The sequence below is a fragment of the Narcine bancroftii genome, chromosome 10, assembly GCF_036971445.1.
Source record: "Narcine bancroftii isolate sNarBan1 chromosome 10, sNarBan1.hap1, whole genome shotgun sequence".
Lineage (NCBI taxonomy): Eukaryota > Metazoa > Chordata > Chondrichthyes > Torpediniformes > Narcinidae > Narcine > Narcine bancroftii.
The window spans coordinates 30,949,983-30,975,316 of NC_091478.1; the positions used below are offsets into that span (position 1 = coordinate 30,949,983).

At 39.4% G+C, this 25,334-nt stretch overlaps 1 protein-coding gene across 6 annotated transcripts in view; it reads left to right on the forward strand.

The window, feature by feature from the left end:
* blnk (B cell linker) overlaps window positions 1-25,334 on the forward strand; it is a 149,776-nt gene that overhangs the window by 61,965 nt on the left and 62,477 nt on the right. Inside the window, exon 1 of one of the 6 annotated variants that reach the window (XM_069900493.1) lies at window positions 14,622-14,749. The exons of 4 other annotated variants lie outside the window; for them this stretch is intronic. In XM_069900493.1, the coding sequence (XP_069756594.1) occupies window positions 14,709-14,749 (41 nt within the window). In that variant the 5' untranslated portion in view covers window positions 14,622-14,708. Of the gene's footprint in view, window positions 1-14,621; window positions 14,750-25,334 lie in introns of those variants that run through there. One more of the 6 variants, XM_069900491.1, reaches the window with a different exon arrangement.

Below are 25,334 nucleotides of genomic sequence, written 5' to 3' on the forward strand. Positions count from 1 at the left end.
ATTCAAAAAATCCAGTTAACCGATAAACATCCAGTCCCAAGCATTTCAGATAATTGGAAACATGCTGTATAACCTGCTTTGTGGTGGGCTACAGAATTTACTATTCAAACGTCTGTGTTTTTGCCTCAATCACACTGTCTGCAGACTGTTGAGTTTCATATCACTTCTAAGCTACCTCTTCCCATCTGTTTTTATTTCCAGTTTATTTATGGAATTAGGTTTCCCAAGATTATCACCATATCTTTCTGACGGGTGTCATTATATCCTTTATATTCTGTCCTACCGTGGGGTTACTGCTAGGTTACTTCCTTATTATTTCCCATCTCCTCCCAGACTGCTTGTACAGCTCTGTCATTCTTTTCCACTGCATTAAGATCTTTTCTGAGCTTCCCAATAGCAGGAACCTTTCATATTTACAAGGTCTGACCATTCTGCGATGCATCTATTTATTTATTTATTTATTTTCTTCTTTGTAATGGGCATCAAGCTCATTTTTATTTCTCTTTATATCATGAGTTCATCTGTTTTACTTCAAATGTTGCATGCAGTCAGATACAACGCCTTTGATTTGTGTCTTTCATTATTTTTGATATCTTTAACGTTATCTATTGATTTGTAGTCTATCATTTCCTATATTAATTCTTTGACTCTATTTTTGAATTTGCCACATACTTGTAACTCTGGTTCTTCAGACTTACTATTTAATTTAAAGTCCCTTAAAATTTCACAGTTAATCAGCTTACCTGCATGGTTCAGGTGTATAACTATTTAGTTCATTAAAGGTGGAATGAGAGTTTGTGATTTGCTTTTAATTGCGAAATACAAATATATAAATTAGGAGCAGGAGTGGGCTATTTTGAGAATGTACGTTTTAAAATGTTGTCGGGGGGGGGAGAGAAGCTAGCTGCGTTCCTTTCTTTCTTGTTTTCAATTTGACAAGGCTAAAGCTGATAAGGCTCTCCTTATTTAGCACGGAATTAAAGGATCATTAGCCATTGGGTAAGGGACATGACCCTGATCATCAAATCCCAAGAGAATTCTAAGAAAGATGTACCTATATGGAGCAGTCTGTTCAAATGTTATGGAAACCTAGGGATTCAGACTATATAAATAAATGACTTGTAGGACACAGGCAGACACACTTGGGATGAGATTAGCTGCTTGTGGCAGTGTTTCTTGCTGTAAAAAAGTTTTCACACTTTGCAAAGTGATTAAAAATTTGTTTTTGCAACTGTATTTGTTTATTTTTAAGCAACCTCAGGTCCACCTTAAAACAGTTTGACTGCTCAGTTTGACTTTGATATCATATTATTGTCTATCCTGATATCCTTTCCCTTCCTTGTTTACTAAGTATTTATCTACCACTGTCTTAAAAGCAAAGACTGCTTTTATTATCTTTTAAGCAAAAGATTGAAATTCATAACTCTCCAGGAGAAAAAGTTACCTAATTTCTGCTTTCAGGAAACTAATCCCCAGTTTTTTTGCATTTTTGTATCCTACTTGTGCTCTACATATCAAATGTAAAATATCTAGTCATACTATAAATCGAACCTTTCTGTCAAGCAAATGTGTTTGTTCAGGTGAAGCTATGTGTGGAGGTACATTAGGCAGTAAAACAAATGAAAGCAGAAACACAATGTAGCTATAACGACAGATTGGCAAATGGAATTCAGGGCACATGTGTAAGATCAATCAATTTAGAAGCAAAATTAATCCAAATCAATATCATTAAAAGCTGGCAAACAAATAAAAACATAATGAAATATGAGCCTTTACTTGAGGATTAGAATACAAAGGAGAGGAATGTATGTTTTAGATCCTTTGCTCTGCCTTATTTCAGAGAGGATTGGCCTTGTAATTGCATTGTCCATTAATGTTTGGGGGTTAAATATTTAGTGTGCATAATTTCCTTGTCTACAAATATTGAAGGCTGCTCTTATCAAACATTTTTTAAAAAAGGGATTTGACAAAGTAGAAGCAAAAACCATTTCTTCTGGTGGAACAAATCAAAATGCAAGGCACCATAAAATTAAATCTAGCCCATTCAAGAGTGAAATCAGGAAGGATCCCTTCACATTATACAATAGAAATCTGACACTATAATTATCAAAAAAAACCGCCAAGAATTAAATTGCTTTGAAAGCAGTCACGAAAAGATGAAGTTGAGCATAAATCAGGCATGCTCAAATTCAGCAGAGCAGAATGGATTAACTGAAAGATCTGGTCCTGTTAAATCCACAACACATAGATTGATACAAATATCACAAGTGCAGTATTACATGGCTTAGTCTCTATACTGTCAGTCTTGCATTCTTTACTACAGCTACTAACTGATGTGAAGATAATTAGGAACAGCACCTTGCGTTCTTGTCTGTGCACCTTCCAGCCAGGCGGCGTTGATGAATGCTTCGATTTCTGTTGCCTCGCCCCCACCTCCACCTGCCCTCCTGTCTCTCTCTTTCCCTGTCCCAATGTCTCTTTTCCTCTGGCTCCCCACTCCTTGTCACTCTCTCATTCCCTGTCCCTCTGTTTCCTTTACTCCAGCTCTGCATTCCTAAAGCTATTCCCCCTTCCCTGATCAATTCTCAGCTTTTCTCTCATGCCCACCTATTCGTGCCCGCCTATAGCCTCTGGCTGTTGGCCTGTGTTTCTTCCCATTCATCCCTCCTCTTTCCACCCTCCCCCCACCTTTTAATTCAGATGCCCACTTGCTTTTTGCTTGTGCCTTGATGAAGGTTTCAGGCCCAAAACGTTGGTTCCTATGGACGCTGCGGGACCTGCTGAGTTTCTCCAGCACTTTTGTGTATTTACTTGTGATCATAATTGATGGTTTAAGACTTTTTATGGTTGATAGAATTGTCTCCTTCAGATATTTCTGAATATTTGCACACCCCTTTGTTTCCTCTTCTGTGATTTTGCTTTCAGCCTGTAACACACTTTGCATTTTGTCCCCAGAATTAGAACAAAATTAGTTCCTTTGAAAGTCCCCAAACAACCTTCTACCACAAAACCAACTCCTGACCCCTTTTAGTCAAACTAAATGTAGATTGATTTTGATCCGTGAAACACATCCTTTGTGAAGGGTTCTAAAGATCCAACAAATAATGTTAGTTGTTGCTGAATTTACAAGTTCTCGTCGGAATCGGTGCCTTTTTTATGCAAACGATTCTTTACTTGGGAATCACGGATAGATGCAAAGAAGGCGGGAGGGGTGTCACTCACTGGTTCCAATCAATTTGCATTTGGGGAAATTGGCATTTTATTAAATTGAGGCTTCTAGAGCTTTTTCTTTCCTTCACTTGCAAAGTTACTCTGTCGCACAATAAACTAGAGGTTCTCAACCTTTTTTCTCCCCCCACTCTGTGGTGAGTAAGGGTGGTAGGTGAGTGGAAAGGAAAAAGGTTGAGAACCACTGCAGTAAACAGTTCAGGGGTCAGGAGTATCATTAGGCAGGTTTTTTCAATAATTCCTTTTGCATGCTTTCAGCATATGGACAATGGCTGCACAATCTGAGAAATCAGTCCAGGATGAGGTCAATCCCCAGAAATTATAGAACATAGATAGCACAACACAGGAAAAGGCCCTTCCTCATGCAAAATCTGAGGCCAACCAGAGTGACAAATTAAATTAATTCTATCTGTCTGCATGTGGTCCATATTCCTCCCATTTCCTGAATGTTCATGTGCTTGACTACAGCAATGAAGATCTAGCCCTGCATGCAAGGTACTGTAATTTGGAAGAAGAATAATGGGTTGGGGGTGAGTTAAACAATAAAGTCTGCTGATGCTGGGTTTGAGTGCTTTGCACAAATGTGCTGAAGAAACCCAACAGGTCATACGGTGTCTATAGGAGGTAAAAGATAACCAACCTTTCTGTCCTGTGCCCTTTGATAAAGAATGAGGAATTAAAAGGCAGGTACCTAAATAAAAAGGTGGTGGAGGTTGGGGGAAGAAGAGGAGCGGAAGGTGGAAGGGGCAAGGGAGCAGCACAGATTACCAGGTAAGAGGTCTTAGATGGATATAGGTAGGAGAGTAGAAGAGAAAAAACTAAGGTGATTGGGGAGAGGGTAGCTCTCTGATGGGAGTGAAAGGGGGTGGAAAGCTGAAGAATAAGAGCCAGTGATGGGGAAAGAGAGAGACTGAGGGAGGGATTTAACAGAAATTGGAAGTCGATGTTAATACCATCTGGTTGGAGAGTGCTCAGAGGGAATATATGGTCTTGTTCCTCCAATTTGCAGATAGCCTCACTTTGGTAATGCATAAGATCATGGATAGATGTGCATGGAATTAAAATGGTTGGCCATGGGAGGTCCTGACTATTTCAGCAGGCACCGCGGAGATGCTCAATAAAACAGTCTCCCAGTCTACGTCATTTCACCAATGTGAGTTTGGGCTCGGGAATGTACTTAACAGGAGTGAAACTCAAGCACAAGATGTTTGGGGCTGAGCAACATTGTATGATTTTCTGAGTATTTCCACTATTTACAATTTTTAACTAACTTACAGTAGTTTAGTTGAGTAACAGGTTATCAATTTATTACATGTCAAGCAAATTACTTGGCCTCTCTTGAAAGGTTCGTAATATTGTACAATTTCTGTTCCTCAGGTGTAAACATTGATGTTTAAATAAAAGCAACTAGAACTCGGAGGTGGAAGATAAGGTGAAAATTTTAAAAGGGATGTGGAAATAACTTTTTCACACAGTGGTTGGTGGGTATGTGGAACAAGCTGTCAGAGGAGGTGGTAGAAACAGATGCAATTATGGCATTTGAACACTTGAACAGGTGAAGGATATAGGTCAAGAGTAGTCATGTGGAACTAGTCAGCATGGAAAAGTTGGGCTGATGGGCCTTTTTCCATGCTCATTTGTTTAATTACTGAATAACTGCGCCATTACTGAAAGCATCAATGTATGGCCATCAACTTATTCATACAACCAAACTAAAGGAAAATGTATTTTTTTTAAATGTATCCCAAAAAGAAGAGCAATAAATATAATAGTGTTATAGTCTATTAGCTTTTGAAGTTGTTGTTTGTAATTTCTTATTTGCTGTCTTCTTTTCACCTTTGTATCTTTTATTGGTGTGTAAAGTCTCAATATGTCTAATTAAATTTCTGGCAAAAATCTACATCATGTGGCTTCTAGAACACTAAGGGTTAAACATTGTGCCTGACACAAATTATTTCCCAGTCTAATCCAGAGAGCTGGGTGAAAAATAATACGACATGATTTTTTTCTGTTGGTTTGTGCCAGGCATCGCTGGGTGTCAACAGACGAATGCAGGAATTAGACAAGACACATTAAAGACCACCAACTATTTTTGATGAGCAAAACATCTGGTTCAATCTCAGAATTTAATTTAAATCTGGGTGAAACCTCACCTTGTTTCCAAATTAATTGTCAGATTTATGTTTCTTGACACAATTCATTTTCAGTCCAGCTGGAAATTAATCTGAGCTCAAAATTCATTGCCAGGTTTACATTTCCTGACACAGTGAATGATTAGCACTTTTCTATAAAGAGCACAACTCACATCAATAAGTCTGCTTGTAGTCTGATGCTATGATGTAGCTTTCTGCTAAAAGTTTTTCCTCATACCTCTGGAAATGCCAATTGCAATTGTAAAATTGTTGGCTGGAAGTGTCCTTGACTTGACAATAGCTTTAAAATAGTACTTAAATGGATCAATAAACTATTTTATTCCTCAAGTTTATTTCTCACTCATGTCTTTTTAGAAAAAGCAAGAGAAAAGTATTACCAGTCAGAATGTTTGAAAATATATCCGATCCTGAAGCCCAAGGTTTGATGTCCTAGCACATTGTGATATAGAGAAGATGTGTTGTCATAAAGGTCAATTAATAGTTCTATAAAATCACCTCCTTCAATAAACACAAAATACAAGTGAAAACAATCCTGTAACTGAACCCAGTGACTTGTGATGACTAAAAATGATTAAATGGATATTGGAATTTCTCCATGTTTTCAATTTTTTTTCCTTATACGTGGATTCAGAAACACATTGTATTGAATTTGAAATAGTATATGGACCATCACTCAGGCTGCAGTTGTAAAGGAAATAAATTACTCACATTGACTCCAATGACCTCACAATTTGGCCCAATCAGTTAGCTTGGTTAATGTCGTGTAGGGAAACTTTACAATCCGGTTAAATAACCACATTGTTCTTTTTTGTGTTACTTGTCAAGGGATAAGTGTTGAGTCTGACATCAGGAGCACATTTTATCACCGGATCCTATCTGAAAAGCCAAGTTGAGCCTTTGATACCATCTTGTGAGAATGAAGGCTAATCTCACAGGGTTCGCAACACTGCATCGCAACAGTTTGTGAAGTGCACAAGTCTGAGAGGGGAACAATGATGAGGTCCCATACAGGAGGTTGGTTGATAAAGATAGAGAACATGGGCTTAGGGGTTATAAACTGACATAGATTGGGGACTGGTTATGAGATAGAAAGCTGAGAATGGGGAATAAACTGATCTCTCTCTGATTTGTGGTGGGCTATCACAGGGACTGGTGTTTGGGCTCCAGCTATTCACACTGTAATTCTCCCCGTGTCTGCGTGGGGTTCCTCTGGATCCTCTGGTTTCCTCCAACATTCCAAAGGTATACAAGGTTAAAATGTTCATTGATCACATGGGAGTGTTTGGGCTGAAAGGGCGTGTTACCTTGCTATAGCTCTAAAGTATTTTTTTAAATCTTCTAACTCCTAGGGATGTGGCCTGGGAGCCAAGGGGGTGGCAGTCTGAAAAAGTTTGGGAACCATTTCTAAATCATTGATAGACAACATAAAAAGAAGTGGCCCCAACACCATCCCCTCTGGAACACCACTAGCAAATCGCAGCCAACCAGAATATGATCCTTGAATTCCAAACCTCTGCTTCTTGACAATCACCCAGTGCTCTACCCACACTAGTACGTTTCCGGGAAGTAAAACATTAAAATTTTGCCGACACTGGTTGAATTTAAAAACTCACAAAGCTGGAAAAACTCAGCAGGTCGAGCAGTGTCCTTTATAGAGCAAAAGTAAAAATGCATTACTGATGTTTGGGGCTTGAGTGCTTCATAAAGTGTAGGGAGGGAAGGGGGGGGTTGCAAGACAGGAGGTGATGGGTGGAGAAGGGAGGGAAGGACAGCAGAGATCAAGGGGAGGAGGGATGGCTGGGTGAAGGGAGGGAGGAGAATTGGAGAGGGGAGAGCAGGTTAACAGAAATCAGAAAACTCGATATTAATGCCATCTGGCTAGAGACTGCCCAGATGGAAAATAATGTGTTGTTTCTCCAATTTGCTGGTGGCCTTGATAGGACAGTGCATAAGGCCATGGACAGACATGTGAGTGTGGGTCACAGAACTGAAATGGTTGGCTACTGGGAGGTATCTGTTACTGTAGCGGACGGAGCAAAGGTGCTCAGCGAAGCAAAATCTCAATTTGCGCCTATTTGTGGCCTTCTCTAGATTGGAAAGACAGGGCATACATTGGGAGGTCGCTTCGCTGAGCACCTTTGCTCCGTCCACTACTGTAACAGAGTCCTCCCAGTACCCAACCATTTCCTCAGCCAGAGGGTGGTAAATCTGATGTATTTGTTGCCACAGGTAGTTGTGAAGGCCAAGTCTTTGTGTGCATTTAAGGCAGAGATTGATAGGTTCTTGTTTGGCCAGGGCATCAAAGGTTATGGGAAGGCCAAGCAGTGGGTCTGAGTGGGAAAATGGATCAGCTTATGATTGAATGATGGAGCAGACTCGATGGGCTGAATAGCCTATTTTTGCTCCTATGTCTTAAAGCCTTATGGTCTTAACATACAAAATGTTGGATGCTAGGCAGCATCTGTGGAAGGCATTATATAGTCAGTGTTTCCTGATGAAGGCTTTTGGCCTGAAACATTGGCTTCCATGGATGCTGCCTGACACATTGACTTCCTCCAGCATTTTGTGTGTTGCTTCAGTTTTCCAGCATATGCAATCTCTCTTCTCTACCAACATTGACCTACCTAGCTGATGGACCACTGATAAACTCTGTATTACAATGCTAGCTGCTGCATCAGGGAAACCGTGATGGAGCAAAAACCATAATCACACTGGAAAATCAACTTGCTGGACTAGATAGACCTGTTGGAAGTTCAATAGAGAGGAACTGCTGCAAGGTAAAGGGGGAAAGTTCCCATTAATTTACGTTTTCTAGATTAAATTGTGTTCTCATAAAAAAAGTTCTATCTCCCTTTGACTGCATGGGCTTCCCACAGATGATCCAGTTTCTTCCCACTTGAAAGTGTGGTTATCAGTGAGGAGGGTAATATTGAGAATTTGCAGATTAATTGCTTGCTTGATTATGATTCATAGATTGTAGGGGTTAAAACCTTGTGTTTTTTATCTTTACTAATTTTGTAGTATCCCTTTAGGATAAATTGTTTTTGTAGAGTTTCCATAGTTACTATGATGTCATGTGTTGTAATATCCGAGCAAACAAGGAACTCATTCTCTTTCTTGAAATAACCATGGAGGGTAAGCTCATTCGAGAAACTTTTCTTTGAATTCATCATTATTATGTATTATTAATCATTTTAATTCATTTATATTTGTTTGAAGTTGATTATCATTTACAATATGATTTGTTTTACTCATTGTTATGAAGTGCGAAGCTATGAAAATTTTTATTCATTTTTTATCAACCCAAATTAAAGCTATTTATAGCTGAAATTACAGTTTGATATATTTGGAGGAATAAGATGCAAGTCTGAATATCGAGGCTTATGTTTCTTGAAAGATGACATGTTTTGAGATTGGGAAATATTAGAAACTGAGAAGTGTCATCTACATAGATTTCAACAGCACAAAACAGGTCGTTGGCCCATGCCACCCAAACTACTCCCATTTGCCTGCATTCAAGCTGTTCTATCCATGTTTCTATCTAAATGTCTTTTGAATGTTACAATTGTCCCCACTTCTACCACTTCCCCTGCCATCTTGTTCTATACACTCACCACCCTCTGTCTCTTTTAACTCTCTCCCATCTCACCGTAAATTTATGCGTTCTGATGTTTTCAGGAAAAATGTTGAAATTAGCCAAATTAAATCTTGTTACCCAGCTTAACTCTTAAACCAGCTAACAACACCTTATTTTAGTTCACCACTTGTTTAATGTCTATGAAGAATAAATCATGAATGAATATTAGAGACTTGTAGAGAAGTTTCACAAAGCTCACACATTTCATTGTTTTTGTATGCGATGCGATAAAGATCAAGGACAGAGACAGCGGTGTCCACTGACATACTATGCATATTCTCTTTTGAATGGTCCACAAGGGCAACTGTACAGAAGTAAGCTCCCATATTCTGCCATAAAAACTCTGTCCACAGCCAAAAAGGATCTTTCTCACTCAAAAACACTATCCAGGTGAATCATTGGGCCAATAATCTTTGTCATGTTTGACCTTTGCTCTGTTTGCATTTGCAGCTAATGTGTGGCTGATCGGTACAAAGAATTGGTTTTATTAACAAACTTTGCCTATCAATAACATTGATTTTTATCCTTCCTTAACCATTATTTCTGTGATTAGTAAAGAATTGCTTAAGGTAGTATGTGAGTGGGAAGGGAAGGTTGAGAATCACTGCTCCAGACCCCATTGTAACTGAAATATTTTGCTTGAGAAAAATTGACATCGGCCCATTTCCTTTGGAGTTATGAAACCATGCACATGAATCATTTAGGTACGATTAAAACAGTTTTTTTTCAACCGTTTTTTTTTCCACCCACATACCACCTTAAGCAATCTCTTACTAATCACAGAGCACCTATGGCATAGGGTATACTGGAAGTGGTATGTGAATGGAAAGAAAAAGCTTGAAAACCACTGGGTTACTGGGTGTTGACTGGCTGCAAGAAACTGAAGTTGAATTTCAATATGTAATATGTATCCCAGTACCGTCTATTTTGGTTTAAGGCCTGAGCTGAAGATCAATATCAGCTTCTCTCTGGCCAGATGCAGTTTAGACACCAATGAAAATTGAGATATTGGGGCCTGAATATTAAGATATATGTGTGCCTTCTGATCATCTGCAGCAGCTTGATGCTTCCCCTAAAAGTGAGGCATATATTTTCTTTCTCTTTCATAAGTAGTTCTGCAGGCCATACAATGCAAGAGGCTAAACCCTGAACCTCTCTTCAGTGGCTGGACAGCGCACTTTGATCAGTACTACTCGCATCTACCCGTTCTGAGGACTGTAGGGTGGAATTGCTGTCTAATATGCCCTGCTTGATAACCGCAGCAGCATGTCATTTTATTAGTTTCAGTTTATCTTTCATAATTCTTGGGTGGACATTTTTACATTTACTTCATCTACAGTGGATAGCATTTAGCTCTTCTTTCTTCATTTGACGTTAAAATATTTTTTCTTCCTTTGGGCAAAGAACCATAAATTTAATTTTCAGATACTTGCAATCAATTTGAAATTCGTCTTCATGCTTCCTTCCTGATCATCAGAGATGCTAATTGTCTTTTCCAAACATCAGTGGACAGAGTTTTGGTGCAGAAAATGTGAATGCAAACAAAGTGGGCCTGAAATTAAGTTGCATCACCTTGTGGACTTTAATAATGCTTCTCCTCTTGCACATAATTTCAAAATAAGCTATTGCAATTGACTTGTGAATTAAAGGCCTAAATTCAGACAGGTGATTAATTTGAATGTGCAGGCTCTTCTCCAATTCACTAATGAGCATACTTGGGTTACAGGACTTCAGCTGGGGAGACTACAAATGTGAAAAACTGGGAAACTGGAAAGGCATTAGAAGGCCAAAGATGATGATAGAAGATAGAAAGCAGAGGCCTGTAAGGGGATACAACAAAAATGTTTCTTTCATTTGCCATCTGTCTTGGCAAAACCATCCCAACCTCAACTCCAGCAAAATAAAGCATAACTGTACTGTAGCTAAACATTCCCCAACTAAATTCCTCATAAATTCATTATGGGATGTATAGAAATGGAGAATTATACATTCTTATTTTGTTGAACATGAAGCTGAATATAATTGAATGAGTTATTCTGGACAATCAATATGTTACCTGAAGGTGTATTGCTAAATGAAAATGTTGCAACATTCTTGAGTAATATTATCTGGCAACTATTTAGAAGCAACAATACTTGTAATAATAACTTGGGAGATACCCTTGAAATTATACATCATCTTCATTGTGTTTTAAACGTACACTAGAAGTCCGAAAATCTAGACTGCCTGGGGATTGTTTCTGTCCGGATTTTCAGGATTCTCGGGCATTGTTTTTGAAATTCACATTGAAGGAGGAAAAAAGAAGAGATTAATAGGTCCATTTTGATTCATTAGCAAATACAGCATGCGTCATTCACTCGACAGGACCATGAGTGGCAGAGAGGATCATTGGAGACTCCCTACCCCCCCTCCCCCCAACGGGATCTACCCAGATTGTGCCCAAAGAGGGCACGCAAAATCATTGAGGACTCCTTCCACTCTGCATGCAGCATCTTTCAGCTGCTCCCGTCGGGGAAGAGATACAGGAGTATCAGTGAACATCACCAGACTGAGGAATAACTTCTTCCCATGGGCAGTGAGAATGCTGGACAACTAAAGAAACTGCTCACACTAACCACCCGAGACTCATATTTGTACAAAACAATATTTATTTTTATAGATATAATACTCATCCTGCATATGTACAGTATTATTTGTCTTTATGTGTGATATGTCTGCTTGTGTGTCTGCATACTTCAGCACTGAGGACCAGAGAACACTGTTTCATCGGGTTGTACTTGTACAATCAGGTGACAATAAAATTGACATGACTCGATTTATCAAAGCAAGCAGTTTTATAGAAAAATTAAAATGCTGCTGTACATCTGTGGCACTTACGCAGGCACACCTGCACACAAAATCCCACTAAATTTAAAAGGCTTGAGAGAGTTCAGAAAGTTTTTCGAGGAGGTTACTAAGAAGGTCAACAAAGGAACGGCTGTGGATTTTGTCTGCGTGGACTTTAATAAAGCTTTTGACAAGGTCCCCTGTGGGAGGTGAGTTTAGAAGGTAATCACATAGGTATCCAGGGAGAGATTGTAAACTGGATTCGTAATTAGCTGTGTGGGAGAAAACAGAGTGGCAGTGGATGGTTGCTTCACAGACTGGAAACCTGTGATGTGCCTCAGGAATCTGTGTTGGGACCATTGTTGTTGAATATATCAATGATCTGTATGTTAATGTAATAAATTGGATCATCAAGTTTGCTGGCGTTGTGGACAGCGAGGAAGATTTTCAAAATTTGCAGAGGGATCTGGACCAATTGGGAGAATGGCCCAAAAATTGGCAGATCAAGTTTGATGCAGAGAAGTGTGAGGTGCTACATTTTGGAAGGGCAAACCAAGGTAGGACATACACAGTAAATAATAGGGCACTTAGGAGTGTGGAGGATAGAGATCGGGAATAGAAATACATTGTTCCCTGAAGGTGGCGTCACAGGTGGTCAGGGTTGTAAAGAAAGCTTTTAGTATCTTAACCTTCATAAATCAAAGTATTGAGTACAGGAGTTGGGATGTTATGCAGAAGTTGTTTAAGACATTGGTGAGGCCAAATTTGGAATATTGTATGTAGTTCTGGTCACCTAACTACAGGAAGGATATCAATAAGATTGAAAGAATGCAGAGAAGATTTACTAGGATGTTGCCGGGTCTTCAGGAGTTGAGTTACAGGGAAAGATTAAACAGGTTAGGATTTTATTCCTTGAAGCGAAGAAGAATGAGGGAGATATGAAAGAAGTTGACAAAATTATGAGAGGTATAGACAGAGTGGGCTTTTTCCACTTAGATTGAAGGAGAGGGGAAACATTAGGGGAAAGTTTTTCACTCGGAGTGGTGGGAGTGTGGAATGAGATGTGGTGAATGCGGGCTCGATCCTGTATTTTAAGAATAAATTAGATAGATACATGGATGGAAGAGGTCTGCAGAGTAATGGAATGGGAGCAAGTCAATGGGACTAGCAGAATAGTGGTCAGCACAGACTAGAACAGCCCAGTGGCCTGTTTTCTGTGCCGTGGTATTCTATGTTTCTAAGTCAGGATTCTTGCGTGGTCCAGATTTCTGACATCTGGATTTTTGGACTTTTATTGTACTGGATATGGTCTGTCATTAATGCTGACTGGTGACAACTGTTTCTTCTCTACAGATGTTGCCTGATCTACTGAGTATTTCCAGCGTTTTTCTGTTTTTATTTGGTATATGTTTTACTTTGCATCTATAACTGTTATTACTTGGGCATAACCAAGTTTGTGATTTTTTTTGTTATATGTGTCATGAATCAGTGATCCATAAACAGAAAGCAGAAGTGTTTCTTTCCATGATAGAGACTGCACTCCAGAGAGTTTTATAATAAACTGCTTTGAGTCTGAACACATCTGTGCTCATTCAACCAATTTTTTTCCAATTTTTTTTCCTTTTTTAAAAATTTCAAACACCCATGACAGCCAACAAAGCCCCATCCAGTTTTATTAAAAACATAATAATCTCAAATAGTTTTTAATGTTTTCTGATAATAAAAGTGAAGTAATTTGGTACGCTGAATCTGCCAGTGAGATGAGGAATTCTGCATGCACAGAATTCCCAGATTGACTACTGTTTAAATGCCTTTATTTGAAGTTCCTGGTATTAATAAATTAACCTTGCCCATTCATCATGCATGTGGTTCCAAGGCACACCCAGATTGGTCATTATGCTACTATCGCTGTATGAATGTGGGTGTGCCTTTGAAGACATGAGCAATGTTTTTCCCCGGTGAAGTGTACTCTCGGCCCATCTCATCCAATCTGGTCAAGTTGCTTAACTAACCTTTCCTATCCATGGACCTGTCTGAACATCTTTTAAAGATTGTTATTTCATCCACCTCTACCACTTCCTCTACTCCTTCCACCTATTCAGTAGTGGATGCTAGTGGATTTTCGTGTGTCAGGCCCTCAATCAAAATGGGCATATGTACATCACACAATGGTAATTCACCCTGCCCCAGTGGGTACTGAAGAATTTCTCGGCTTGTATCTAAGACTTCAAAGATAATAGTGAAATAATAATCATGAACATTATACCAAGCTACTCAGGGTCACTATTTTATTTTCTTCTGCAAGTTCAATCCTATTCAGTTGTTCAGTTGTTGGGTTACATTCCAGAACTTCCATATGATATTTCAAGATGTCAAAAAAGGTAGAATTTTAATTTTAAAATGTAATTAAAAGCCAGGAATCAATATTATCATGTGAATTAGCCACAGATTAAATCAAAAATCATATTTAAGTGTCATGGTCTCAAAAGAGAAAAATTAGAATTAAAATGAGCAGAATTACCTTCTGAAACTTTTCCCAAATGTTCATGTAAAATACAATATGTGAGATATGCATTATTGGCTATAATAACTTGATGTGAACAAGGTAAGGCTGAGTTCAGTCACTTGTGACTGACTAAATACTGGAAAGTCTTTTAAGGTATAAATCTCATTATCATATGATTACAAGGAATACTGGGGGGGTGTTTAGAAATTGTGAAATGAGATGTCATTTGTCACTCTTGCAAACTAAAAAAAAACATGAGGCAAACAGTCAGCTTCTGCTTTGGCCAACCTCCGATAGCAGCTGCCTTTTTACACATAGATGATAATTTGCTTAATTACTTTTTTCCTGAGCAGAGGAGATGGAAACATTTCATAAACTTGCTCAGAATCAGAAAATAAGGTGAGTGCTCAGATTCTTGATCAGAAATGGGTCATTAGAGTTGAAGTATTTAACCAAACAACTTGCATATCTGGAACTTTCAAAGGTTCTTTTGTTCTTCACTTTTTGTTTTATGTGCAGAATGTGGTCTGGCTGTATGAAGCATTTGTAATTGTAATGTATTATAAAACGAAGAAAAAAAGCATGAGTGGTGGCAATACTGCATTAAATCTCTGATGGCAAGGTTTGTTTATTGGATGAGGTGAATGTTTGTTAAAACACACTTATAGTTGTCACCCAAATCAAAATAATTGGTCTTTCAAACAGTATTCTGAAAGTAAAGTTTTTTTAAATTCAAGATGTGTGTAATATTCTAAAATCTGCAATGTAGCTCATTACATCGGACCATCACTCGCAAAACTTATTCTAACTTCAAGTCCCTTTGCGCTATAGCTAAAAGTATTGCAGCTGTGAGATGTGTCAAAGTATAATGTTCAGTCTACATTAAATTAGTAAGAGAAGGGAGAAATAAATTAATCAGCATTGCTACTTTGCATAAGCAGAAGACTGATGACACTCAAAATTCAAACTTTTTCCCCGTTATTTCTCATAGCGATCAACTAAAGATTGCAAATAAAAGAAAGCTGTGTACTTGAAGTAACATTTCAAGTAATAAATATTTATTTAACTTTATTTCCCCGACTTGCTTTTCAGACAACTAAGTGTTTAAGATTTGATGCTAATTACTGCAGGCAGCTTTGGCCATGATTGTACTTTGCCAGTAATTAATCTTCTAGTAAGAACACCAGGATGTTCCATTTTATGTAATAAGAGAAATCAGTTTTCATGCCAAGCAATTTTAAATGTAATGGCAATTACAATTTTAATATTAAATTTGTCCTTTTAAATATTAGGACCAATGAAGTCAAAAGTCATAATTTTCCCTTTGTATTGTCTGGATCTTGAAAGGCATTTAATATCACCTGAGAGAATTACATTCAAACCTGATCAGTTTTCACAATTGTATCTTCTGAAAGCTGAGCCTAATATATATAAGAGTGGTCTCTTGGTTTCAAATGTGGAATTTTCTCAGAAGGAGCATCTCTTATGGTTCTTGGGTGCTGATTTTTTTAATATACTGATTTCTGACGGAATTACATGCTGGTTCTCATCTCCCTGTACACCCTAGTAACAGCTTTGTAAAATCCCAGTGGACAGATCATTGTAAATACCATCAATGATCTCAAAGTAAGTTGATAGTTTCAGCATTTGAGTCCCTATACTTGTGCTTTGCCCTTACAAAAACATTTTGATTTTATTTATTAAAATTTAAAAGTCTATTATTAGGTCCAAGTGCTAGTTGCAAAAATTGAAGTCTGGACCTCACAACATGAAATAAAGGGATAACAAGTGTATTTTAATCAGTCAGTAGGGTTAGTGTCCGGAAGAAATGTGTAATGTGCTAGGTAGAATGTGAAGAAATATATTTTGGTAGGTAGAGTAATGAGTGATTTTACATAGTAAATGGTAAATTTTAGAGTGGGTTTAAGGAGAAAATTGATATCATGCAATGAATGCTTAGGAGTCAGAATGAGTGTCAATCAAGTAGATGCATTGTTGTAAATGGTTCATGCTTCCTGTTTGTTGGGGCTGCAAGGGAATCTCGCAAGAGCTTCTGGCTTGTGTATTGCACTTGATGGAAAGGGTTTGACAAACTAAAAGGTGAATTATTGCCACTGGAAAACCCAATCTCTGATCAGCCCTGGTAATTGATATTAATGTATCTGGTCTAGGATCTCAAGCCAAGTCCCTCTCCCATTGAATACAATGGGTAGTGCAAAATTAAGCAAAAGTACAAAGTGCAACAGGGGAAAAAAAAGTTCAGTTAAAATTATGCAAGGACATCATCATTTTCCTAAAGATAGGTCTATTTGGTAGCCTGATAACAACGCAAAAGAACCTGTACGTGAATCTGATGCTGCACCTTTTCAAATTCTTGTATCTTCTACTGAAGGGGGAGGTGGGGAGAGGAGAGAAGACAGTGGACTGGGGTGGGATGGGTCATGTTAGCTGCTTTTCTGAGGCAACGGGAAACATAGATGAAGAAGGTTGGTTTGCATGATGGCATGAGCTGCATTCACGATGTTCTGCAATTTCTAGCATAGCATTCATGGAGCTACACATTAAAAGAGATTGATTTCATTATTTTTGGGATATAAACCAAATGGTTTTCATATGTGAAATGAAAGGAAGTGAATTTCTGAGTTACATTGGCAAATCAACCAAATCCAAAAGTCTTACTTTTTTTTTGTTTGGTATGGATTGCCAGATTTTCAGGAGGCCTTCAGATCTGCAAAAAAAAATTGTACAGGAATATTCATGCTAACACCAGAATTGAAGCCTCAGAGGATGCCATCTACTTAAATATGACAGAGTATTTGAATGTATAAAAATCCATATCAATGTACTATTTCTATCCTCAAGATATTCCTTATGATTTCAGACAAAGCAACCAAACTTTCACAAATAAAAATTTGGCAGTTCCATTTGAGTGATGAGTGCTGGCAGGAGACTAGAATGCATCTCCATGCTCCTAAACCAATTTGCAACTGAAAATCAAATTTGTCTTTACATCTTGTCTCAACTCAAGTACCCAAGTACTCCATTGTTCTCTGCTTATCATCATTCATTCTCTTTAAGCACAGTTGTGATTTTTATGCCTGTTGAGGTCAAAATTGATTACCCATCCCGAACTGTTGGGGAGAAGGGAATATTGAGCTGCGCTGTTGAGTAGCTAGCTGGTACAAGGATTTCTTTCTTTACTGTAACACAGTGGTTTTGATACAATGGTGAAGCTCGTTAGGCTACTTCACAGAGCATGTAAAAGTTAACCACTACAGTCTGGAATCAAAGATTCATGTATGACTGGGTACATTAAACATGTCTGTATAATAGGCTTGCATGAGTTTTGTGAGATAACAATCAGATGGAAATTTATTATGGCAAAAGAACATCTTCAAAGCAGTCATAGGATTTACTCTAGCCATTCTGAGCCACTGAGCCAAAATATCAGTGAAAGGAAATCTAATAGAAAACCAAATCCACGAGGCAGCAATACAAATACTAAAGGCTGAAGCATTTCCAAACATTTTCAGGAGAAATGCTTAATAGTCGGTGCCTTTAATCAGACCTATCTCAATAAAATCCTGCCCAATTATCACCAGCATGCAGCCTGCTGTACCAGAGGTCCCTGCACACTTGATCACTACACTAAGATAAGGAGAGTCTATTGTTCTTTCCCAAGACCACATTTTGGCCAGCCAGATCACTTGGTGGTGCTCATTCTACCTGCATCCAGACAGAGCCAAAAAAAAGAGTGGTTCCAGAGATCAGGACAACGAGAAGGTGGTTGCAGGAAGCTGAAGAATAATGATAGGATCTGAATGATTACACCAGAGCCGTTTAATTCATTAAACCAGCTGTGGTTAAGGGTATCATTAACAAATTTTTCAGGGTTTTCCCCAAATAGAAGTCTTGGATGAACAATGAAATCTGGAACCAGCTGAGAGCCAGATCACAGGCATCATGAGTCTGGAGATCAAAATTTCTACCACAAGGCTTGGGTATGACCTATGGAAAGTAGAGATTCCGGACAAGAACATAAACAACAAAAGATATCCAACAGTTGAGGCAGGGCCTCAATGACATAACCTGCTACAAAACCATATCCAGTGCAGTAGGCCATGGCAAATCTTCAATCCCAGATCAGCTCAGTGCCTTCTATGACCAATGTGACCATCAGAACAAGGAAGAACCCTCACATCTGCCGATGATCCACTACTGTCAGTATCCGCAGGTGGCGTGTGGTGTGTCTTCAAGAAAGTGAATCCAAAAATGGCATCTGGTCCGGATGGAGTATCCGGCCATCTAATGAAAACATGCACTGACTAACTTGTTAGTGTATTTGCAGATGTCTTCAAAATCTCACTCCAGCAGGGTGTAGTACCCACCTGTTTCAAACAGGCTTCAATCATACCAGTGGTAGCCTCCCTAAACAACTACCAACCAGTGGAACTCACATCCAAGTGATGAAGTGTTTTAAGAGGCTGGTGTTGAAGCATATCAGCTCCTGGCTGAGCAGCAACATGGATCTATTCCAATTTGCACGAGGTCTACAGCAGATGCCATATCAATGGCTTTACTCCAAGATGTGAGCCTCAGTACCCAACGGATTGAACCCTGGATTTCAGCTACTGCTGGAGAGTTTGATGTTGTGGCCATTACTGAGTTGTGGCTAAAAGATGGGAGCTGAATGTCCAAGGATAGGCAGGAAGGGAGAGGGGGCAGCGTGGCCCTGCTGGTAAGCAACAATATTAAATCATTGGAAAGAAGGGACATAAGATCGGAAGAGGTAGAGTCCTTATGGGTTGAGTTAAGTTAAATGGTAAAGGTAAAAGGACACGAGTGGCAGATATATACAGGCCCCAAACAACAGCCAGAATGTGGATTACAAAATACAACTGGAAATAGATAAGGCATGTCAAAAAGATGGTGTTATGATAATTATGGGAGTTTTTAACATAAAAGTAATTTGGGAAAATCAGGACAGTACGGGATCTCAGGAGAGAGAGTTTGTGGAATGCCTATGGGATGGCTTTTTGGAGCAGCTTGTTAATGAGCGCATCAGGGGATCGGCTATTCTGGATTGGGTGCTAGGTAATGAACTAAAGGTGATTAAGGAGCTTAAGGTAAAGGAACGCTCAGAGGAAGTGATCACAATATGATTGAGTTCACTTTGAAATTTGAAAAGGAGAGGCTATTGTCCGATGTGTCGAAATTTCAGTAAAGGAAATGAGAGAGGAACTGGACAAAGTCGATTGGAAAAACACACTAATGGGGATGACAGCAGATCAGCAATGGCTGGAGTTTCTACATGAAATGAGGAAAGTGCAGGACAGTTACAAACCAAAAAATAAGAAAATGGTGAATGGAAAAATGAGACAATTGTGGCTGATGAGGGAAGTTAAAGCCCAAGTAAAAGCAAAAGAGAGGGCAGACAAGGAAGCAGAAATAAGTGGGACGAGGACTAAGAAACATTTAAAAAACTTGGAGAAGACAATTAAGAAGGTGATTAGAAAGGAAAAGATGAAGTATGAAAGGAGGTTAGCAGGTAATATCCAAAAGCTTTTTTTTTTTAAATATAAAGATTAGAAAAGTGACCAAAGTAGACACAAGACTGATAGAAAATGATGCTGGAGAAATTGCAATAGGAAACAAGGTGATGGAAAAGTAACTAAATGATAATTCAGATTTATTGTCAGAGTACATACGTGACATCACATACAACCTTAGATCAATCTTCACTGTGGAAGACATTAGTAGCATACCGGATTCTTATGGCTCTTGGAAGAGAAGCGAGGACAGTCAAGATCACAAGAGAGAGGTACTTGGGAAACTAAATGGTCCAAGGGTAGATAAGTCTCCCAGACTGGATGAAATGTACTCTTGTGTTCTGAAGGAGGTAGCTGCAGAGATTGTGGAGGCATTGGTAATAATCTTCCAGGAATCAATGGATTCTGGCATGGTTCTGATGAACTGGAGGATTGCGAAGGTCAATCTGCTGGTTAAGACGGGAGTGAGACAGCAGAAATGAAATTTTAGATCTATTAGTCTGAGGTTGAGGGTTGGGAAGCTGTTGGAGTGGATTGTCAAGGATGACATTATGGAACACTTGGAGGTACATGAAAAGGTAGGCTCATCAGCATGGTTTCCTGAAAGGTAAATCATGCCTGATAAACCTATTACTATTTTTTTTTAAGAGAACTCAAATCGGATAGTCGGGGAGATGCAGTGGATGTTGTGTATTTGGACTTTCAAAAGGCCTTCAACAATGTGCCACACATAAGGCTGCTAAGCAAAATGAGAGACTGTGGAATTACAGGAAGGATACTAGCATGGGTAGTAGAGAGTTGGCAGGAGATAGAGAGTGGGAACAAATGGATCCTATTCTGGTTGGCTAGCGGTTACCAGTGGTGTTCTGCAGGGGTCGGTATTGGGACTGCTTCTCATTGCATTTTATATAGATGATTTGAATTATAGAATAGATGGCTTTGTGTCTAAATTTGCAGATGATACCAAGACTGGGGAGGTGGAGCTGAGAATACAAAAAGGCTGCAGAGGGATGTGGATAGATTAAAAGAATGGGCAAAGAAGAGGCAGATGAAATAGAATTTTTGAAAATGTGCGGCCATGCACTTTGGTAGAAGATGTGGGGAAATTTAGATGGGGAGATAGTCAAAATTCTGAGGTGCTAAGAGACTTGGGAGTCTCTAAAGGTTAACTTCAAGGTTGAATCAGTGGTGAAGAAGGCAAATGCAATGTTGCCATTCGTTTCAAGAGGAAAGCATACAAGAGGCAGGGATGTGATGTTGAGTGAGACTCAGTAAAGCACTGGTGAGACCTCACTTGGCAGTACTGGGTGCAACTTTGGATGCTGTATTTGAGAAATGATGAGCTGGCAATGGAGAAGTGTTCAGAGAAGGTTTACTAGAATATTACCAGGAATGAAAGGGTTAGTATATGAAGAACGATTGTTGGCTCTTGGACTATATTCGTTGGAGTGCAGAAGGATAAGGGAGGATCTCACAGAGTTATTTTGAATGCTGAAAGCCCTGGACAGAGAAGATGTGGCAAGGATGTTTCCTATGGTCAGCGATTTTAGGACAAGATGCCATAATTTTAGGATAAAAGTGTGTCGGTTTAAAACAATGGAAAGAACTGGGATTCACTGGGTGAGTGCTGTATTGATGACTGGTCCCGGCTCCACCCTCATTTACCCATATATAACCTGGTTTCCCGCCTGAAGCCAGCTTGTGAATCCTATCCGTTATTGAAAGTTAATAAAAGCGTTTGTTCTCCCTCCAGTTGTGTGAGAGCTTTTATCTACATTACAAACAGCTGTGGATTAACTTCTTGAGTCAGAGGGTCGTGAGACTGTGGAACATTGTGAAAGTGAGGTTGTTTGGTGTATTTAAGGCAGAGATTGACAGGTATTTGGTTAGTCAAGGCATAGAGGGTTATGGCTGAGTGGGTAGATGGATCAGCTCTCGATTAGATTGCCGGAGCAGACTCAATGGGCGAATGGGTCTATATCTTGTGATTTCCTCCCCTCCAGATCCTAATCAGTATAGATTCACATGAATATCTTCTCCGTGACATCCATCAGCACTGGAGCACTACAGGGTGGCCTACTTAGCCCCCTCCTCTACTTGCTTTACACCTATGACTGTGTGGCTCGGCATTACACTATGATAAGTGAGCTGTATGAAATAGGGGGATAAGTCAGTACACAGTAAGGAGGTTGAAACCTTGGCTGAATGATGTAGTAACAACAATCTCTCATTCAAGAATGAAACACTAAACTCTGCAGACACCTCGATTAAAGTCTCACACTCAATGTCACCAAGAGCAGGAAGATGATACAATCCAGTGACGTTGAGGAGGTTAGAGGTGGCGAAGATGAGCAAATTTAAATACTGAGAATTTCTATCTTGCAGGACCATTCCTGAACCCATCATACTAATGCTATTGTGAAGAAAGCACGTCAGCACATCTACTTCCTCAGGAGTTTGCAGGGGTTCAGAATGTCATCAGAAACCTGAGCAAACTTCTGTAGATGCGTAGTGGAAAGTTCGCTGACCTGCCTGGAATGGGGGGCACCAATACCTCCAAGCAGAAAGCCATGCAAAAGGTAGTGGTCACAGCCCAGTACAACACAGGCAAAACTCTCCCTGCCATCAAGAACACCTAGAGAGGACACTCCCATCGGAGAACAGCAGCAATGACCAAGCATTCACACCACCCAGGACATGGTCTTTTTTCGCTGCTGCCATCAGGAAAAGGGTACAGGTGCCACAGGACTCGAACCTTCAGGTTTAGGAATAGTTGCTACCCCTCAGCCATCAGACTCGTGTTCCCTTGAGCCACTTCGACCACAAGACAGACCACAATCTATCTGTGCAGTACCAAAACTGGAGAAAACTTTGTCTGTTCAATTGATAAGACTATTATCCAGAAGGCACCAAAACAAAATGAGAATTGACCTCCAGAATATTACCGGCAAGCTTAGTGCCAACTTAATTCAAGAATTGTCAGGGACAAGATGGAGAAGTGAAGCTTTGCCTATTTGTCGATTGTTGTCTATGTTACACTACGATGTACTCCAATAGAACGCAGTCCGTCCCTAAATTCCGCACAACTAAATTGGAGGAAGTAAAACCTGACTGACTGATTAAATCAGAATTGCACCTGTCATCTAAGCAATTTAACTTACATTTGACACTGACATTTTCAAATGCATTGACAAAATTGCATATTTTCTGCAGAAACATTGACAGATTTACTCGTGGGTGAAAGCGTTGATGTCAACTCCAAACCTGTTGGTCAATATATACGTAGGGGGCAGGAGAATAAATAGTTATGAATGAGAATTCTGCAAAACACAACTGTAACTACAGTATTTCTTTCCATTGATCTTCACTGACTGTGGCATTGAGTGCAGGAGCAAGAATATAAAGTGACAAAGGATATAAGAGGGTCAAAGACTCTTTTTTCCTTTATTTGCTCCAACAGTTTTATATTTGTAATCAAGCAATTCACATGTGATTCAAGTGCACATTCCAGATTTTATTCAAGCTTATTTGTGTACATTTTGGTTTGACCATGTAGAAATTATAGCCCTTTTTATACATAATCCCCTCATTTCAGGGCACCATAACATTTGAGACATAGCAATGATATGTATATTAAGATAATCACGTTTAGAACTTTGTTGCATATCCCCTGCATGCATTGACAGCTTGAAGTCTGTGATTCCTAGACATCACCATGTGCTGAGTATCTCCTCTGGTGAAGCTCTGCCGGGTCTCTACACCTGCTTGTTTTGGGGGTTTGTCCCTGTCCCCTTAAGTTTTTTCTTCACCAAATGGAAGGCAGGCTCAATTGGATTTCGATCGGGTGACTGACTTGGCCATTCAAGAATGTTCCAAATTGGAAATCTCCTTTGTTGCTTTAGCAATATGTTTGGGATCATTGCCATGCTGTGGGATGAAGCGCAGTCCAGTGAGCTTGGAGGCATTTGGTCAAACTTGAACAGATGTTTCTATACACATCAGAATTGTTTTGCTACTGCCGTCAGCAGTGATACCATTAATGAAGTTAAGTATGCCAGTAATGTGGCAGACCGATCTGCCAAGGCCTTAACACCCGCACCACCATGCTTCACAGATGAGTGCTATGCTTTGGATCTTGGACAGTTCCTTTATGCCTCCACACACTGCTCTTGCCATCACTCTGATACAGGTTAATCTTGGTGTCATCTGTCCACAAGACCTTGTTCCAGAATTCTCCAGTCTCCTTTAAATACTTCCTGGCGAACTGAATCTGGCCATCCTGTTTCTGTGTTTGCATCTTGCTGTGTAGGTTCTGTATTTCTATTCACGAAGTCTTCTGCAGACCGTAGTAATTGACACATCCACACCTGCCTCCTGAAGGAGTGTTTCTGATCTGTCAGTCAGGCATTTGGGGATGTTTCTTCATTTTGATGAGAATTCTTGTCATCAGGCAGTAAAGTCTTCCTTGGCCGACCAGTTCCTTTGCATTTGCTGAGCTCACCAGTAAGCGCTTTCTTTTTAATGATGTTCCAAACAGTTGATGTTGGTCACCCTAAGTTTTGTGGGGGGGGGGGTCCCTCTTACTATTTTATCCTTGTTTTTCAACCTCATAATGGCTTCTTTGACTGTCATTGGCACAACTCTAGTCCTCATGTTGAAAAATGGCAACGACAGACTCTAAAGGTTTTCAAAAGTTTAGAAGCAAGCCTTGCTATCTTATATCTGCACCAATGAAGCAATTAAACATAGCTGAGTAATCACAAACACCTGTGAAGCCAAACGTCCCAAATATTATGGTACCCTGAAATGAGGGTCAGCGATTTGTTACAATGTGTTGTAATTTCTACATGGTCAAACCAAAATGTACACAAATAAGCTTGAATAAAATCTGGAATGTGCCCTTTAATAAGATAAATAGTCCTGCTCCTTTTCCCTGGATAGTGGAATCTAAAGCAAGAAGGATTTGATGCCTAGTGTTTTAACATCTTAAAAATTGTGGCTGCAGAGATGGTGAATGTGTTGGTCACAATATTTCAAAGTTCCCTGAAGTTTGGAAAACTCTATTGAAGTGATTTTCAACCTCTTTTCTTTCCATTCACATACCTCTTTAAGTAATCCCTATGCCATTGGTGCTCTGTGATTAGTAAGGGATCATTTAAGGTGGTTTTTGAGTGGGAAGCGAAGGTTGAGAATCACTGCTCTTGACCCAACTGATACTGAAATAATTTGCTTGAGAAAAATTGTCATTGGCCCATTTCCTTTGGAGTTATGAAACCGTCCACGTAAAGAGTCATTTAGGTACGATTAAAACAATGGTTTTCACCCTTTTTCTTCCCACCCACATACCACCTTAAGCAATCCCTTATTAATCACAGAGCACCTATGACATAGGGAATACTTAAGGTGGAATGTGAGTGGAAAGAAAAAGGTTGAGA